Raw genomic sequence first — 19,374 nt, forward strand, 5'->3', positions numbered from 1 at the left:
CTTTTGCAATATTTTGTTTATTTAACAGTCTTTGATCTTACACCTCTTGTTCTGAATTATTGCATCAAAATCCGAAAACAAAGTCTGTGCTGTAGCTATCTTGAGTATGCTATTCAGGTGTGTATCTGTAAGTTGCAAACCTACTTTTGATTTATTGACATTCATTACAGAAATATCATGGTCAATACTTTGAGCCTAAGACCCAGAAGAAAACAAAAAATGACAGGCATTGTGAGCTTTTGTACATATGATGCTTCTTGTGCTGGTCAAGAACATATAAAGGCATAATGACACAGACTGAGGGCTATGTGTTTATCTACAAAACTATAGTCTCTCCCTCTCTCGGCTTGACTTCGCGAACAAAGATTTAAGAAAGGTGCACGTCTGCTGCAGGCTCGCTGGTGGCTGACAAGACCAATGCGGGACAGGCAGGTCCGGCCACAGTGGCTGCAGGGAAAAGTCTGATTTGGGGTTGGTGCTGTAGCAGTACGATTCTTCCTCAATCTCCTTTTGTCCTCGAGACCAGCTATGCGTGCGTTCTCAAAGGAAGAGACAGCCTGGTGGATGGTGTGCCTCCATGCTTTGCGATCTGAGGCTAGGTCAGACCACTGGTGATGGTTAATGCAACAGGTACCAAGGGATTTCTTCAAGGAGTCCTTGTACCTCTTCTTTGGTGCCCCTCTATTTCGATGGCCGGTGGAAAGTTCGCCATACAGGGAAATCTTGGGAAGACGGTGGTTTTCCATCCTGGAGATATGCCCTGCCCAGCGCAGCTGCGTCTTCAACAACAATGCCTCGATGCTTGTAACCTCCGCCCGCTTGAGGACTTCAGTGTTGGTCACAAAGTCACTCCAGTGGATGTTGAGGATGGTGCGAAGGCAGCGCTGATGAAAGCGCTCCAGGAGTCGCAGGTGATGATGGTATAAAACCCACGATTCGGAGCCGTAGATGAGGGTTGTCATCACAACCGCTTTGTAAACATTGATCTTTGTGCCTTTTTTCAGATGCTTGTTGCTCCACACTCTTTTATGCAGTTGGCCAAATGCACGGTTTGCCTTTGCCAGTCTATTGTCAATCTCCTTGTCGATCTTGGCGTCTGAGGACATGATGCACCCCAGGTAGCTGAACTGTTGGACTGTCTTCAAAACTGATTCACCCACAGTGATGCAAGGAGGGTGATAATCTTCCTGGGGTGCAGGCTGGTGGAGAACTTCTGTCTTCTTCAGACTAACTTCTAGGCCGAATAGCTTGGCAGCCTCTGCAAAGCAGGACGTCATATGCTGCAGAGCTGATACCGAGTGGGAGACGAGTGCAGCATCATCAGCAAACAGTAGCTCTCGGATAAGTTTTTCCATTGTCTTGGAGTGGGCCTTTAGTCGCCTCAGGTTGAACAGGCTGCCATCGGTGTGATAGCGGATGTAGACACCATCGTCATCATCTAAATCTACTGCGGCTCTTTGAAGCATCATGCTAAAGAAGATCGTAAAGAGAGTTGGCGCGAGAACACAGCCTTGCTTTACACCTGTGCATATTGGGAAGGGCTCCGAGAGATCGTTGCAGTGTCTGACTTGGCCTCGATGGTCTTCATGTAGCTGGATGACCATACTGAGGAACCTTGGGGGACATCCTAAACATTCCAAGATTTGCCACAGGCCGTTCCTGCTAACGGTATCAAAAGCTTTGGTAAGGTCGACAAAAGTCACATATAGACCCTTGTTCTGTTCCCTGCATTTCTCTTGGAGCTGCCTGAGAACAAATACCACGTCGGTGGTGCTCCTGTTATCTCTGAAGCCACACTGGCTCTCTGGGAGGAGTTCTTCTGCAATGGTGGGCACCAGTCTGTTCAGGAGTATTCTAGCAAGAATTTTGCCTGCGATGGAGAGCAGGGTTATCCCCCGGTAGTTGGAGCAGTCTGACTTTTCCCCTTTGTTCTTATGTAGAGTAATGATGATTGCATCGCGAAAGTCCTGTGGTAGTTTGCCTTGTTCCCAGCAGGTGACAAATACTTTGTGAAGTGTGCTATGTAGTACTATGCCCCCATGCTTCCAGATCTCTGGTGGGATTCCATCAACTCCCGCTGCCTTGCCACTTTTCAGTTGCTTGATGGCTTTAACAGTCTCTTCTAGGGTGGGGATCTCATCCAACTCTGTTTTCACTGGCTGAAGTGGGGTGAGGTGAATTGCTGAATCTTGAACTACGCGATTGGTACCGAAGAGAACCTGAAAATACTCCGACCACCGGTTCAGTATGGATGCCTTGTCTGTGAGGAGCACTTGGCCGTCTGCACTACGCAAGGGACTCTGAGCCTGATATGATGGACCATATACTGCCTTCAGGGCTTCGTAGAACCCTCTTAAATCACCAGTGTCTGCACATAGCTGGGTTCTCTCTGCAAGCTTGGTCCACCACTCGTTCTGAATGTCTCGAAGCTTGCGCTGGAGGTTGCTACATACAACGCGAAAGGTTGATTTTTTCCCGGGACAGGAGGGCTGAGCAAGATGTGCTTGGTAGGCATATCTCTTTTTCGCCAGTAATTCTTGGATCTTTTGATTGTTCTTGTCAAACCAGTCCTTGTTCTTCCTTGTGGAGAACCCGAGGACTTCTTCAGAGGTCAACAGGATGGTAGTTTTTAGGTGTTCCCAGAGTGCTTCTGGAGAAGGATCTGTGAGGCAACTGGGATCCTCGATTCTTGTCTGGAGTTTTGCCTGGAAGGCAGCTTTAACTTCGGCTGACTGAAGGCTGCCAACCTGAAACTTCCTCCAGGGGATACCGCCTCTCCTGGGTGTAGATTTAAAGTGAAGACGGAGATTGCAGCGTACAAAACGATGATCCGTATGACATTCTGCACTGGGCATTACTCGGGTGTGTAAGACATCTCGAAGGTCTCTCTGGCGCACCAGAATGTAGTCAATAAGGTGCCAATGCTTGGACCGTGGGTGCATCCAGGTTGTCTTCAGACTGTTCTGCTGGAAGATAGTGTTGGTAATGGTGAGCTGATGCTCCGTGCAGAATTCTAGCAGGAGGCGCCCGTTATCATTGCAGTTGCCAATGCCGTGTTTGCCAAGTACTCCTTTCCAGGCTTCCGAGTCTTTACCTACTCTGGCATTGAAGTCGCCAAGGATGATCACCTTGTCCTCTGTAGGGGTCTTCCATACGAGGTTACGTAGATCAGCATAGGGGGTGGGGGGTGGGCTCCCTCTGGGTGTCCTGCCCCCCCCAGGGAAAGTGCAGGGAAAAACTATAGTATTCCCCAGAGAAATAACTAAACTCCTACATGGCAGTGCAAGAATAGACGGACAGCAATGTACAGTAGTCAGTGTCACTATATGTTGGGAAGTTTAAGTTCAAAATCCCCAGTCTACAAAGGAAATGTGCTGGGTGAACTTGGTCTGGACACACATTCTCAGCCTAATCAACCTAACTGGCTTGTTTTTCTTCTTCATCTAAATAGAGTTGACATTGCTTTCCTACTGAGAAAGACTGGATCATGAAGGCATGAATACAGTGAAATTGGGAAGACAGCCCCAATTGCACCCAGGAGAGCTCTGGCATAATGAGCACACAAATCCCTATCTTTCTCTTTCTCACACTATAACAAGGCAAAAAGTTCATACCTTGAATAAAGCTTTGTTGGTCTTAAAGGTGCTTTCTTTGTATCGCTTCCATGCAGTTGAGGGAACTGGGCAAAGGAAGCTCTCTCTCTTTCCTTCCCTTCCTCTTTCTTCCTCCCTAGTGAATGACAAGGGGGAGGAGCCTCAGCCAATAGAATGAAGAGAGGCTTGACTCAGTAGCTCTGCTGTATGATTGAGAGAGCCTGGCAAAACAACGCTCTCCCTCCCTGCCTTCCTCCCCAAGAGGTGCCTCAGCTAATGGAGAAAATGAAGGCTTTGTACTGTAGCTCCTGTTCAATTGAGTAAGCCTGGCAAAGTGTGATACAGAAGGAAGCAAAAGAGAGGGAGAAGGAAGCAGATGACAGCCAGTTGCTCGGGACTGATAGGACCCCTCCAGGGGCCTGATTTGGCCTTCACGATGCATGTTTGACACCCCTGGTCTAGGTCACTTGGGACCAGTACTCCCTCTAAGCTGTGGAGTCTTGTGAGCAAAAATTCTACTTTGTGAGCTACTGGCATTTAAGTTGTGAGCTACTGCATAAATTAGTTTGCTCTGGGACCATTTTTCCTGAGCTATAATGAAAATGTGTGAGCTGGAGGCTAAAAATCTGTGAGCTAGCTCACACTAACTCAGCTTAGAGGGAACACTGCTTGGGACTGCTGATACATGTACACCACTAGATTAGTTTGATGTTTTGATCACAGCCCCAGTCTTTGTGTCCCTCCACAAGTACAGTCCCTCCACTCTTATCTGGTATACTGTCTGCCTGCTGCCTTCAGAGCTGTCCCCATAACAAGGTTCAATTGCATGGATCTTACTCTAGAAACATATACTCATCAGGTTTGTACAGTTTAGCATGACTAAAGTTTGTATAAACCTGCAACTTGCTGTTGTGATTTATAGGTCTATGAAAACCATATATTTACCACAAAGTGTATACAATAACTATGGTATGTGTATGTTGCAGCACTGAGCATTACAGCATAGCAACGGCAGATGCCTTGGGCTCTTCTGAACAAGACGATACATGAAGCAACGCATTAGGTGATCACATACTACTTTCTTAAGTCAAACTTATAGCTATCAAGATTCTTTGCAGTGTGTTTGCTTTCTTAGATGCTAGCAGCCTAGCAACAATGAAAGAATCCTATAGGGGATACAAGAGAATCACATCAGAAAAAGAACTCTGCAAAATATGTACTAAACCACTGCTCCTTTTACAGCATTTCACTTTTTAAAACATTATGCTATTTACTGGTTTGTTTGCTTTCTGGCATATACACACAGAGGCAGGTCCAGGTAAAAACAAAAAATCCTGAAAACCCACTCTGTGAGTTGTACAGATTCAGAGACACATATACATTCACTAGGGTTGCAGTGGGGAGGAGAATTTATTTTTCTGAAAATCACCTTTTTCAAATGTAGCCATACTCTTATTTCCTTTTTTTAAAACAAGGGCTTTCTCTTTCATTTTTCTTTGAAGAGAAATCTGTGCACCCTGTGCATCTGTGGCAGTTGTTTTATGTTACAAGCTACAGTGTGGTACACTACTAGGAGGACAGGGAGGTTTGAGAAGATATTGCTTGCCTCTGAGCATCTATAGAGTAAAATTTTTGATATTTTGCAGACTCTTCCTACCTGCCTCTGCTCTGTGCAAATTTCAAGATAATTAACAGAATTTCTCCTAACAACCCAAAGACTCGCTTTCTCAGCATTTGATGACTCACAGTGAAATAGGAGAACCAACCTCACTGAAGAACACTCAGTTTGAGCGGTGCCGGGGGGGGGGGGGGGAGAATAAGAAACTGGCATCTGTGGTATTTGATCTGTTCTAGGTTTGCATTCTCAAATTTGGCTCATGTGGCTCCTGCATGTGACTAAGGTAAGATCAATTAATTTCTCCTCAAGATTCATAAAGAATCTCCTGCCCTTGCAAATTGCTGCCTGTGGATTAAGATTATCAATTTAAAATGCTAACAGTTCCAATAAAATATGCTTAGGTTAAAATACAAACTCAGCTCCATATTTATTTACTCCTGGTCCAGAACATAGCTGTATTTTAAAAGACTACGCTCTGAATGGAATTAGCATTACTTTAAATGGAATCAGCACGAATCTTGAAATGGCACTATTGAAATATATTCTCTAGGGAACTTTTTGTTGTTGTTAACAGAAGCAGGAAAACTTCTGATGAGGACCTGGGTTTTTTCACTGCTAAAACCAGCTGCCTATAAAAACAAAAAAAAAAATTGCACGTTCCAGGCATAATTTAGCAAGCATTGGAGCTATTCATTTCCTTTTCCACTGGGGCTTGTGAGGAATCAGCTGCTTTAGAGATTGATCTCAGTAGCTTCTTCATCAGAGAACACAGCAAAATGGAACAGCTCCAGCTTCAGAGGTGCTACAAATCATATGTATCAACTAGTCCTCCTAAATGGGTGTGGAAAAGTGCCACTTGTACCAGACAGTTATGCAGAAGCCACGCTTGCATCTGAAACGGAACGGAGTTGGAACCGGCATTCTTATTGGTCGCAAGCATGGGAACATGGAATAGTTGGAAGGAAGGTGGCTTCAGGTAACAATATACTAGTTTTGCTTCATGAAACTGTTTACAGGATGTCTTTCATTCTTCATCCTGTCACTTAGTGATTACCAGTATTTCATAACATCTCAAAAAGTGATTTGTAGGATGGTGCTGAAATCTATTTCTCCAGGCAAGCACACACCTTGTTGGCACATTTAAGAAGATCATATAATAACACAGATAAAAACAGGTTGCTTACCTGTAACTTATGATCTTCGAGTGGTCATCTGTGCAGTCACACACATGGGTTTTCCCGCTGGAACGAACCCGACCTCGGAGAATTCAAAGCTAGCCTTAGGCGTTATTTTTGGCGCGCACTTCCTCCCGCCCTGGGGAGCAGGCATCCACTGCGCATGCCTGGAGCGGGGGGAAGGCGCTCCACCCACCAGTTTCTTTCCAGCCGCTGTTAAGTGCAAGATAGTCTGAGAAATGTAGAATCGCATAAACAGCAGCGGGGACGGATGGGTGGGCGTGTGTGACTGCACAGATGACCACTCGAAGATCATAAGTTACAGGTAAGCAACCTGTTTATCTTCTTCGTGGTCTCTGTGCAGTCCCACACATGGGTGACTGATAAGCTAACCTGCACGGAGGTGGGTGCTGTTTCTGAAAGAGAAATTTCAGAAGTTAGGTTATACATAACAGATGAGGAAAGGTACTCCCACTCACCATTGGAGAGCATGGCATCTCAGTTGAAAATGGAGCGGAGTACGGCTTGCCCGAAGGAAGAATCTCGCCGTGCATGAATGTCCATAGCATAATGCGTGGCGAAGGTGGACGATGAAGACCACACTGCTGCTGCACAGATGTCTTCAACGGGTATGCCCCTCGCAAAGGCGGAGGATGTGGCTAGTGCCCTAGTAGAGTGTCCCCTTAGAGGTTCTGGAACTGGTTGTTTAGCTAACTTGTAACAAAGTGATATGGCCTCAACCAGCCACTTAGACAGTCTCTGTATAGAGAGTTTCTGTCCCTTCTTGTGGGTTCCGTAGGAAACGAACAATGCAGTATCTTTACGGAATGCAGCAGTCCTGTCCAAATAGAAGGCAAGGGCTCGACGCACGTCGAGGTTATGGAGAGATTTCTGTCCCGAGTCCGAGGGGTGTTGGAAAAAGGATGGCAAAGTGGTTACACTTTGGAGGTGGAAGGGTGACACCACTTTAGGTAAGAAGTTTGGGTCCGGCCTCAGAACCACTCTGTCGTGATGAAAGACAGTGTAGGGCGGATCAGATCGAAAAGCGCAAATGTCACTGGCCCTTTTAGCTGAGGTGAGTGCAACTAGCAGGGCTGTTTTCCACGATAAAAGGTGCATGGGGATAGACCCCATTGGTTCGAAGGGGGGCTTCATCAATTGACTGAGCACGACAGATAGACTCCATGTAGGGCAGAATTGCCTCGTCGGCGGTTTAAGGTGGAGAATTCCCTTCAAGAAGGATTTCGTAACAGGATGTGCGAATACTGTGCGGCCCTCTATGCTCTGGTGGAAGGCGGAAATGGCGGCCAGATGCACCTTAAGTGAGGAGTAAGTGAGGCCAGATTCCGAAAGAGAGACGGTGTAAGTAAGGATCTGCGAGATGGAGGAGGACGCAGGGTGGAAATTATTGCGCATGGCATATTGAGTAAAGCGTTTCCATTTGGCAGTGTAGGATTTCCTAGTAGAAGGCTTCCTGGCGTTCAGAAGGATGTGTCTGACATCGTCAGGAAAACCTAAAAACTGATCCTCCAAGCTGTCAATTTGAGGACTGAAGGATTGTGGTGTAGGACCCTGCCCTTCTGTTGTGACAGAAGATCCTGTACCTGCGGGAAGCAGTGATAAGTCCTGTTGGATAGGAGGAGTAGAGTGGTAAACCACGCCTGGCGCGGCCACCAAGGAGTGATTAAGACACAGTTCGTGTGGTCCAGCTGCAATTTCTGAATTGTCCTTGTTATGAGCGGGATCGGTGGAAAAAGGAAATGAAGTGGGCCGTTCCACATTTGTAGGAACGCATCCCCTGGTGACAGGGAGGATGGGGGGCCTCTCATGTAGAAAATTTCGCATTGAGCGTTGTCCGGGGACGCAAAGACATCTATGGTTGGGACACCAAACATAGTGAAGACAGGGAGGAGATACTTCCTGTTGATAGACCATTCGTGATCGTTCACTGTCATCCTGCTCAAAGTATCTGCTTGCGTATTCTGCACTCCTGGTAGGTGCACTGCAGTCAGATGGATTTTGTGAGCGATGCTCCAATGCCACAAGCGTAGTGCCATCTTGCAGAGACGGGAGGACGCGGTCCCTCCTTGCCGATTGATATAAAACACAGTCGCCACATTGTCCGATGCTATTTGTATGTGGCGACCGTGCAGAGATGGCAGGAAGGATTTCAGTGACCTGTGAACAGCAAGGAGCTCGAGACAATTGATATGCAGGAGCTTTTCGTTCGCCGTCCACTGACCTTGGGCCATCAGAGAATCGAGGTGAGCTCCCCACCCCCACCTCGACGCATCTGTGGTGACAACAGTTGAAGGTGATTGTTTCAGGAATGGCATTCCTTGTAGAAGATTGTGCTGGCTTGTCCACCACTGTAGGGATGGCAGAATGTGGTTGGGAGCTGAAAGTAGCGTCCGTTGTGATTGGCGCTGTGGGTGAAAGGTTTTGACGAACCACAGTTGAAGAGGTCGCATGTGGAGCCGAGCATACGAGAGAACAGCGGTTGTTGCTGCCATCAGACCCAACATGCGCTGAAACACGAGAGCTGTTTGCGTCGGATGGGAGATTATACTGTTGGCCAGGGTTTGGATAGTCGTGACCCTGTCCATGGGTAAGTATGCCATATGGTCTGTGGTGGATAGATATGCCCCGATGAATTGTATTGTCTGCGAGGGGGAGAGTTGAGACTTTTGGTGGTTGACCTGCAACCCTAGGGTAGTGAGGAGATGAAGTGTTATTTGAACGTGGTCCTTGAGCTGCTCTTCCGAGGCTCCCACCATCAACCAATCGTCTATATAGGGGTAAAGGGCTATGCCCCGCTGACGGAGGAACGCTGCTACCACTGCCATACATTTTGTGAAGACCCTTGGTGCGGTTGATAGGCCGAAGGGGAGTGCCCTGAATTGGTAGTGGGCATCCCCTATGGCGAACCTCAGGAATCTTCTGTGGCAGCTGCTGATGGTGATATGGAAGTACGCGTCCTGCAGGTCTATCAGGGCCATCCACGCGTCCTTGGGAATGAGTGGCAGTGTGGACTGTAGGGTAATCATACGGAATTTTGTGGGACGTATGTATTTGTTTAGTCTGCGTAAGTCCAGGATTGGGCGCTGGCCCCCGTCTCTCTTCGGTACCAGAAAGTACCGGGAGTAAAACCCCGTGCGATGGTATTGGGGGGGGATTGGCTCTATGGCCTGTTTGGCCAGAAGGATGTTGATTTCGTCTTTTAGAGCCTGTGAGGGGGGCGTTACGAGGAAATGCGAGTTCTTTGGTTGTGAGGTGAACTCTATGAAGTAACCCTTCTTTACAATTTGCAGAACCCAAGAGTCCGTTGTTATGGACTGCCAGGTCGATAGGAAGGGGAGGAGTCTGGGAGTGGAGGAGGTGAAGTCAAAGAGACTGCTTGTTTGGAGGAGTGGTCTTTTTGGGAGCTTGCGGTCTTTGGCGTTGTTGAAAGGGTTGCTTTGCAGGGGGTGCCCTTCTTCTCCAGTAATCAGATTGCTTAGGAGATCTGGTGCGCTTGTAAAAGGGGGTCCTCCAAGGTCTCTGCCTGTTACCCTGAGGTTGCTGTTGGGTTACCCCCAGTCGTTTCGCTCTCTTCCTACTGTCATCCACGGTGGTAAGGATGTCATCCGTGGTGGCATTAAACAGGCCCTGCCCATCAAATGGGAGATCTTCTATTTTATACTTAATGTCCTGTTGTAAGGAGGACGAGCGAAGCCAGGCGTGTCTCCTGAGAGCTATTGCGGTTGCCATTGATCTGGATGTGCATCCGACTGAGTGGCGAACAGTGTTAATCTGTTGCTTGCTAAGACGATTGAGCTCTCTTAGCAGTTTGGTGGCTTGTCGTTGTGATGTTTCAGGTAACGATGGTACCAGAGTGGTGAGCTGTGTAGCAATGTTGTGTGCATATGCCGCAAAATGAGCCATGTAATTATTAATTTTTACTGATGCTGTGGAGATTGAATAAAGTTTTCTCCCCAGTGTATCTAGTTTACGCCCCTCTTTCTCCGGTGGTACAGGGTGGCGTGTTTGCTTAGTTTTTGACGACGAATGCACAATCATAGAGTTAGGCGCTGGATGGTTAAACAAAAATTTTGACTCCGGGGCGTGAATTTTGTACAGTGACTCGACACGTTTGGATGTTGGTGGTATAGAGGCTGGCTTATCCCAGGCCTCTTTGAGGGCCTCTAAGTGGACTGGAAGCATGGGCAATGATGAAGTAGCAGGTAGGTCTGCATTGATCAAATCGTGGACGACATCGGTAACCTTGGGAAGGTCGGTGGTTAACTTAATGTTCAAAGTTGTGGCCATGTCGGTTATGAGGTCCAAATAGGACTTGGCCCCTTCTGAGGGAGAGAGATCTGCAGGCTTGACTATGTCAGAGGCTGGGGAGGCCGGCTGAGATAAGGACTGTGAAGAGTCTGAAGCCTCAAGGTCTGACTCGTCTTCGTCCCGTGGATCCTCGGGATCCGGTGGTAAGGGCGGTTTAGTTTGCTTAGATGTTGACGGTGTAGGAGAGACTGGAACTCGATGGCGAGGCGATACCGCATGTTCGGAGCGAGATGACAGGTGGCGTTGGTACCGTGCTGGACTTTGTTGTTGTTGGTACCGTGCTGGACTCTGCTGTTGTTGGTACCGTGCTGGACTTTGCTGCTGTTGGTACCGTGCTTGACTTTGCTGTTGTTGGTACTGTGTTGGGCTGTGCTGTTGTTGGTACCGTGCTGAATCCTGTGGTTGGTACCGGCCCAATTCCTTCTGCTGCTGGTACCGTGCCGGGTCCTGTTGTTGGTACCTAGACGAGTCGTGTCGTTGATACCGGCCGTGGTACCCTTCTCGATGTCCCACATCCTGGTGCCGTGAGTCACGGTGTCTACGGGTGCGGTAGGATTCTATAGAAGGGGATCTTGACGGTGTATAGCGCGGATAGGAGCAGCGGGATGGAGAGCGTGATCTGCTATAGTACCGACTCCCCTCGTCTCTACTGAGGGATCGCTCACGGTATCGTGTGGTCTTCTCCCGGTATGGAGATGTCTGGTACCGGTGCTTCATTCTAGGGGACGCCAGATGTCTGTCCCTAGAGAGTGATCTTCCGTGACGTCTATCGGGTGCGTGGTCTCGATGGCGTGGAGAGTCGAAGCGAAGTGGAGACACCATAGCGTCCTTGTAGGTACGAGGGACAGTAACGTCCCGGAAGGAGTCAAGGTCGAGCTGTTTTTGCAGTTGCTGTTGCTGTAGAGCTTTTTGCTGCTGCAGTTGCTGTTGCTGAAGAAGCTGTGAAGATGGCTGTGTAGGTTCCTTCGCCAAGAGGTCCTCCGGCAGGAATTCCTGTATTGAAGGCGAACGAGAGCCAATTCGGATGACCTCGGATTCGATAGCATCTACCGGAGTCAGGACTGGAGGCGGTGTTGGAGCCGTGAGCACTCGGAGTGAAGAGACCGCTAAGGCGGCTTTCGCATCCGAAGCTGACTGGTGAGGCGAAGAAGATTTCTCTTTTCCCGTCGAGTCACCATGTTGTTTCTTGGAATCATGGTGCTTCTTCGGGTGTTTTGAGGGCTTAAGCTTCCTGGGAGTCATAGCCACAGAAGCTGCCTGGACCGTACCGACCCTCTGTGGAGATTTCTGCGGATCAGAAGACTGAGACATAGCCGGGCGCAGAGATTGGGTCAGTAGGTGACTATTCAGTCTAGCGGCGCGGTTCTTTTTAGCTTGTTTGCCGAACTGGGCACAGTGAGCACAAGCGTCAATCCTGTGGGTGTCGCCCAGGCAAATTAGGCACAAAGCGTGGCCGTCTGAGGAGGGGATCTTAGTCCCACAGCGAATACACTTTTTAAAAGTGATTTTAAGTACTTTTCCTTCCATACGCCCGGGGGGAGGGGGGGGAAGGAGGAAAAGGGGAGAGATAAAGGAAACAGGAGGATATAACAAAGAATTTTTTTTTTTCTTTTTTTATACTATACCAGACAGAAGTAAACGTGGGGAAAAATGAAGGAAGACGTTAGCGGTAGCGGAGAAAGGACAGTTGAGGAGGCTAGTTGAGAGGAGACGCAACGAGGAAGGACTATCCCGGGCGGCGGTCGGAAAGAAACTGGTGGGTGGAGCGCCTTCCCCCCGCTCCAGGCATGCGCAGTGGATGCCTGCTCCCCAGGGCGGGAGGAAGTGCGCGCCAAAAATAACGCCTAAGGCTAGCTTTGAATTCTCCGAGGTCGGGTTCGTTCCAGCGGGAAAACCCATGTGTGGGACTGCACAGAGACCACGAAGAAGATCCACAGTGACTAACAACTTCAAATCCTTAAAGTTCTAATCTGTAGTGCTTAATCAGCAACTTCTTCGGAACTCATACATCCAGAAACTAAAAACCAAAAGGGTAGAAATCTGGCCTATCCAGCAAAACTGACTGTTGCAATCTCCTGCAACCTTCAGACCAAGAAAGAAGACATCAAAAAGAAAACATTTCTCCTTCTGCCAAGTTTCCTTGTCAATTTAACATTGACCACCCCCCTCCCTTTAAGCATAAAGTCACTGAAATATTCAAGTTTTATTAAACACATCAACACTTTATTCTCATAAAAATCTTTTATGCAGGGCTTTTTTTTTTTTTTGCAGGAATGCACAAGAACGCGGTTCCAGCTGGCTTGGGGTCAGGGGTGTGGCCTAATATGCAAATGAGTCCTGCTTTTATGTAAGAAGTGCTTGCTTAATTGCATGCATTTTCTCTACTTGAGAAATGGAGTTGGTTGCCAACTCCATTTTAAAAAAGGATTTGGCCATTTAAAAATGCTGCAATGGCCCAATCCTGATTAGGCCTAGCGTGTGGCAGAACCAGGCAATCTTTCAAGTGTCAAAACAGCTATGGAGGACTGTTTTGGTATCTGAAAAGGCATGGTGGGGAAACAAGATCACCTGGTCCCACCAAACTCCCTCTCTTGAGGCATTTTCAAATAGCCAAATTCTCCTTTAAAATGGCATTTGGAAGGTATGGGATGGACCTGTGGCCACCGCAATGTCTAGTTTGGTCTTAAATTTTAAACAAATTTAACACTCATGAAAGGCCAACACAAGTGCAAGTAGGAAGGAGAATATTCTTGGAAACGAAAGCTGTTGACAACTGAGAAGCAAAAAAATAGGCATTAAAAACCCATGTTAAGATGCTGGAAGAAAGAAACTTATTAAACCTTGGGAGGGGGGCTCTCCCTTTCAGGCAGCACACCATTTACCTTGTGGTCTTTCAAGAATACAGACAACTGGAATTTTCAAACGACCCAGAAATTAATTTATCACTCAAATTCCAGTAAAGTTAATCGAGGTTTCAATTACTTAAATCCCTGAAATCAGTTTCAAAAATGTCAGCCTGATTGTATCAAAGCTCTTGCAGATAGTGAGATTATATATAACAGGACTGTGTGTAGTTTGTAATCCCCAGAAGTGCATAAAGTAAAGATTGTGGTATTCGGCACAGAATGAGCTCTTGAAAGTTTCCAATTTTTTACTTTTCTTTTTTAGTTTCAGGGAAGGTACTGGCCTTTATAGCTCAGAAGTTATGTGAGCAATGCCTCATGCAATGTGTGGGAGTGGAGGGGTTGAATAAGATATTTAAGGCTCTGGGGAGGAGAAACCACATGGCCCTTGCTCCTCCTCATAACTAGCAGAAGCAGAGTGATGCAGACTAAGCAATCGTCCAAGTTCACCTAAGTGACATCATTTTTGCAGGTTGCAAGATTCTACTTTCCTTGGTCCAGAATTGTGTTACATCAGCACAGATGTCTAGGGCCTTAACACCCCCCGCTTCCCCCCAACACACACACACCCCAAAATAGGAAATCAAATATATAGGGTCTAGGACTGCAGCCATAAAACAGGTCAGGTTTTTCCATCTAACCTATCAAGGCCACTAGGGAGCCAGGAAAGGATAGGAAGCTTTAATTTATCTTGATTTCTTTTTCTTGATTTCTTCCTTTTTCTCTCATTATGGCCCATGGGCCCCATGCTCTTATTCCCCATTGCTTTGGTACTGCTTCCGATGCCTGTCATGAAGCCTCCCTTTTGTCTCTCACAAAGCCCTCTCCAGATTTCTGGTTTTCTGGCCCCTGTTGCCATCCCCACTCACCCATCTGTCCAGCTCTCCAGCTTAACTCTCCCTTTTCAGATCCTTTGCATTACCTTTCGTTCTGTTTCCCTCTGTCATCAATCCTTCCCTCTCTCTGTTCTGCAGAGACATCCACATAACTCTCGAGGACTAACCATGAGTGAGATATAATTGGGCATCTTAATTATTAACTGTTTATGACTTGCTGAATAAAAATACTATTATATTCTGACTTGACAATATTTGAGTGCTAACTGCCTTTTAAATTTTCAATCTTGCCTTCAATCTTTCCCAGGGGTGTCAAACTCATTTGTTATGAGGGCCAGATCTGACATAAATGAGACCCTGTTGGGTCAGGCCATATTGAACTGGGCCATGTGTGTACCTATTTAAGATTAGGTAGCAGAGATATAAACTTCATAAAGGACACAAACACAATTAAATATTTTTTTAAAAAAAAACCTTAAAATAAAACATGCCCATTGGTCTTAAAGATGCTTTCCTTGTATTTCTCCCATGGGACCCAGGGAATTGGGCAAAGGACGCTCTAGCTCTTTCCTTCCTTCCCCAGGGGACCAGAAGGAGAAGGAGCCTCAGCAAATAGAAGGAAGAGAGGCTTGGTTCAGAAGCTCTGCTCTGCGATTGAGAGAGCCTGGCAAAGCAAGCTATGCCTCCCCCCCTCCTCCCCAAGGGAGGAGTCTCAGTCAGTGGAAAAATAGGAGGTACAGAGCAAAACCTCTGTTTGACTGATCAAGATTTGCAAAGCAAAGCTGTGATGCAGAAGGAAGCAAGAGAGAGGGAGAAGGAAGCAGATGACAGCCAGTTGCTCAGAGGCCTGATAGGAGCCCTCTGGGGGCCTGATTCAGCCCTGGGCTGCATGTTTAATACCCCTGATCTATCCATTTGCAATTGTCAGAAGTTAACCTTCTACAACAATGGTCTCATTCTTTCATAGAGAAAGTGCCACATCAATTTGCAATTTGTGTATATCAAGGATCAAGTCCCAAGAGGTCAAGAGTCAGGGGTGCATATGTCACTGGCCACGCACATGTATTTCCCTATAGTCCCAGGACAACAAATACAATATTTTTAGTCTGCAACAGGGCTTTTTTTGGTAGAAAAAGCCCAGCAGGAACTCATTTGCATATTAGGCCATACCCCCTGATGCAATGTCAGCCAGAACTGCATTCCTGTGTGTTCTTGCTCCAAAAAAAAGAAAAGCCCTGGTGTGCATTAACACTGTGCTTATTACTGGAATTAATGGCAGTGATTTTAAATATAGCATCTATGAACTACAACAGTCTTGATGATCATTATTGTTGTGAAGTACCCTTTTAAAAAACGACAAACAGCCTGACTGCACCAGAAAACTTGAACTGTGAAGAGAAGCTTGGCAGGAATGGAGATCATCACCACTGAAGAGAATCTGACATAATTTTTTTATGTGTCTTCTCGTTGGTTATTTTAATTCCTCTTACCTTGTCTTGATTAGCTTTATTCCTGTAACACAAGTTTGCAATCAAACGGATCAGATGCGATTTGAAACCCACAGCAGGGTGAGAGATCTGCTCCTGCCCTGTTGCAGAATGAGCTGCAGTGAAAACATTGGTGGCCTGCTTCCCAGAAAGATGGGCAAGCTGCAGTGTTCCTGGGCAACAGACAAAAGGACAAGCCTCAGGTCAAGCATTCTGACTGCACATTATTTATGGTACATTGACTCTGATCAGTAGTCTGCACCTGCACTCTCTGGACCAAGACCGGAAGGCATACAAAAAGAAACATCACTTTGCATGTATGCAATTGACTAAGACACAAGGCCAGATTCTGGGAGGCCTCACAAACATTCTTTTGTCTTATGCTATCTATATTTGATCTTTTAACTCCTTTCTTGGTCCTATATCAACTTGTATATTGTTTTTGTATAATGTTTTTTACTACTGTACCAAGAGCCTTTATGTACAGACACTGTTGACCATTAAAGAAAGCTGACTGGGGTCGAAATGCATTGGGTCGCAATAGTTCCTTTTTGTATGTATTGTATTTTTATGCTGTAATGAGGCTAAAGTTGGGCCCATGAATGCTTTTAACCATTTGATAATAAATACATGTATTTCTGATAATACTTAGGTTTCACATATAGCTTTTAATTCTTGGCCCTACACTGGTTTGTAGTTAACCTCTTTGGTTTCTTGATTCAAGCATTTGCCTATTGTAGCAATATATCAGTTTCATTTTACAGACGCTAGTTCTACATAATAAGGAAGTCCAGGGGTATTACAGCAATGGGAAAGGCACTCCTGCAATTTGGAAAAGTCTGTTCTAGAAATTCAAGACAGTAGAAGGGTGACTGACCTATGGAGAACGGAAAGCCCTCTCAGGGCCAGAAGTGGATGGAAGTTAGGCTTTCATTTTTAAAAAAACTGAAACAGAAATGTGCCGTTCCAAACAAACACTGGTACAAGTTCAAAATTCAAATAATGCAAAAGCTGTGTTGCATTGTGACTGATAATGACTAGCCAGACTCCTCTGAGACCAAAGGCCCTGATCCAGAGGTCCCATTGCTCTTCATCTTACCAAGGACACTCCTCACGGAGTGTATTGTAGCCACACATGCTGCATGTGCAAACTGATATCCCAAACAATGGTGGAGTTCCAAATTTTCCTACAAAGTGCCCTGATTGGAAGGACACCTGGCCTCCGCTAAAGGCAAAAGACAATGACTGGGGTACAGTTGTAGAATGAAAACACAAACAACATCATCTGTAAAAACTGTTCAAGTATCTATTTCAGCATGTAAACACTGGGGAGAGGGGAGATTTGGTAGCATACATGATGTACAGATTTTTACCCTGTAATGCTTACCAAGGCCTTTAAATTTAGGGTACACCAGGGCCCTCTTGGCAGCAAACTACATAACCTGTGGGTTGTTGTTCTCTGTGCACTTTTCAATTAACACAAAGATGACAATATCAGCAAATTAACGCCGTTTGGGAATTTCCGTATCTCAGTGGCAGAGCATAGGCTTTTGTGTGCAGAGGGTCCTAGGCCCAATCCTCAGTACCATCAGTTAACAGGATTACAGGGCAGGTGATGTAACCTTCTCTTACCCAAGATCCTGGACAGCTGCCAATAGGCAGAGTAGACAGTATTGATTTTAACAAAGCAGCAGTGTAAGAAATGTTCATATGTATATAGGACCAAAGCTATGTAGAACTCTATACAAAATGCTCAGGATCTCAGTTTTTACTCACAAGCTAATGGGTAAGATATAAATGGCTTTGTCTGAATTTCTGAGATCTGTCTGAATTGACGAAATCTCACAGGCCTGTAAAGACACAGCAGGCTTGCTGATTTTGGAGGGGGGGAGGGTTAGAGGGTTACATCTTATTTTATTGTTATTTGAATCAAATTTATTAAGTGGCATGCATGTATTTTAAAATAAAATGAATAAAAATTAAAATTTCCTGGAAATGAACAGTGGAACTATCACCAACTTGTATTTCAGATTGCCTTTCTTGCTGAAACTAAAGATGGATTACACAGCATTCTCAAAGCAAAGTACAAAGCAACTCTACCATTAAATTATTGAATTTTTGATAGTGTGGATTTCCTACTTACTGACAGCAGTCTCAAGCAAATCTGGGCAAACCTGAAGACATTCCAGTTGTCCATCATTGGATGTCATTTCACAAAGAGCATCAAGAAGCCGAATCACAACCAGGGCTTCCTACAAAAAATAAACTATTATCAATCTGGCATTAAAAACAAACAGCAATGGATCCACTCCCCCTTTCTCAGTTCAGAAATGATTGGGTACCCCCCCACACACACAAAGAACTTTATTTCTTTCAGATAAAAAATTTAGAACTCGGTCTCCAAATGACAGTCACAAATGTCACAAGATCTAATGTCTACATCCCATCTTCCCTCTTAACTCTGGCCCAGTGCTCCCTGCTTACTGGAGCGCTCCCTTCCTCCTCTCCAGGTGTCTTTGAAGGCTGCAATGGCAGACACTCAGGCGCCATGGAACCCCAGAAATACCTGGGACTTCATAATGGATGACAAGGCTACGGAAGCTGCAGTTGCCCAGGCTACTTACCCTCCTAGTTCAAGTGGTGTGAGCAAGCAGCTAGGTTCTGCAGTGGTCAGGAGATTGTAGGTTTGCTGATATAAGACCCCTTTCAAATTTTTATGCCATCACTAACCATAAAGGGTTTCTTTGTCCCCAAACCATAAAATGCTATTGAAAACTCCAGATTCCAAATGTTGCAAATGACCTTGGATGTCCTTGGTGCAGATTTTTTTTTTAAGCACAGACAACCTGGATCAGACCTTTTTGGGGGGTTGATATTTTGTAATGCAGCTCTTGCAACACATTCACAGGTATACTGCAACAATCCTATCCAAGCCAGAATAATAAACTGAGAACAAAAACCAGAAGGTCATAGAAAAGCTATAGAAAATTGCTAGCCCAGTTATTTCTTTTATGATGTTTTGCTCTGTTTCATATCATACAGAGATAAAAATACCATTTCCAACACCCAGTTTGTTAACCACAGAATTAGTATAAGATTCTGTGGTCAGACAACCTAGCTATGATAGTTCACATTAAACTTCAATAATTATTCATTAGGGATTATAAACAGTATTTATGGTCAGGCAAAGATTCATATTTGCATATTATTTATTCAACTGGGTAACCATTTCTTGGCATTGCCTATCTCCAATCAGACTGATACGGGCCAACTAGAAGTCACCATCTGAAGAAAAAGAAATCTATAAAAAACAAATACACAAACTGAAACACAACAACAGCTGAATTAACATAACTCTTCACAAATAGTACGTTATGCCCTTCCTAACCTAGTCTAGGGACCAAAAAGTCAATTCACCAACCAGTTAAGAAGA

General features: G+C 45.7%; 1 protein-coding gene across 1 annotated transcript in view; it reads right to left on the bottom strand.

Annotated features, from left to right (window-relative positions):
- ATXN10 (ataxin 10) overlaps positions 1-19,374 on the bottom strand; it is a 112,898-nt gene that overhangs the window by 43,862 nt on the left and 49,662 nt on the right. The window contains exons 8-9 of the mRNA XM_060254102.1: positions 18,085-18,193; positions 15,945-16,114 (exon numbers count right to left, since the gene is read on the bottom strand). Of these exons, the coding sequence (XP_060110085.1) occupies positions 15,945-16,114; positions 18,085-18,193 (279 nt within the window). The remainder of the gene's footprint in view (positions 1-15,944; positions 16,115-18,084; positions 18,194-19,374) is intronic.

Source organism: Heteronotia binoei, chromosome 14, assembly GCF_032191835.1.
Source record: "Heteronotia binoei isolate CCM8104 ecotype False Entrance Well chromosome 14, APGP_CSIRO_Hbin_v1, whole genome shotgun sequence".
Lineage (NCBI taxonomy): Eukaryota > Metazoa > Chordata > Lepidosauria > Squamata > Gekkonidae > Heteronotia > Heteronotia binoei.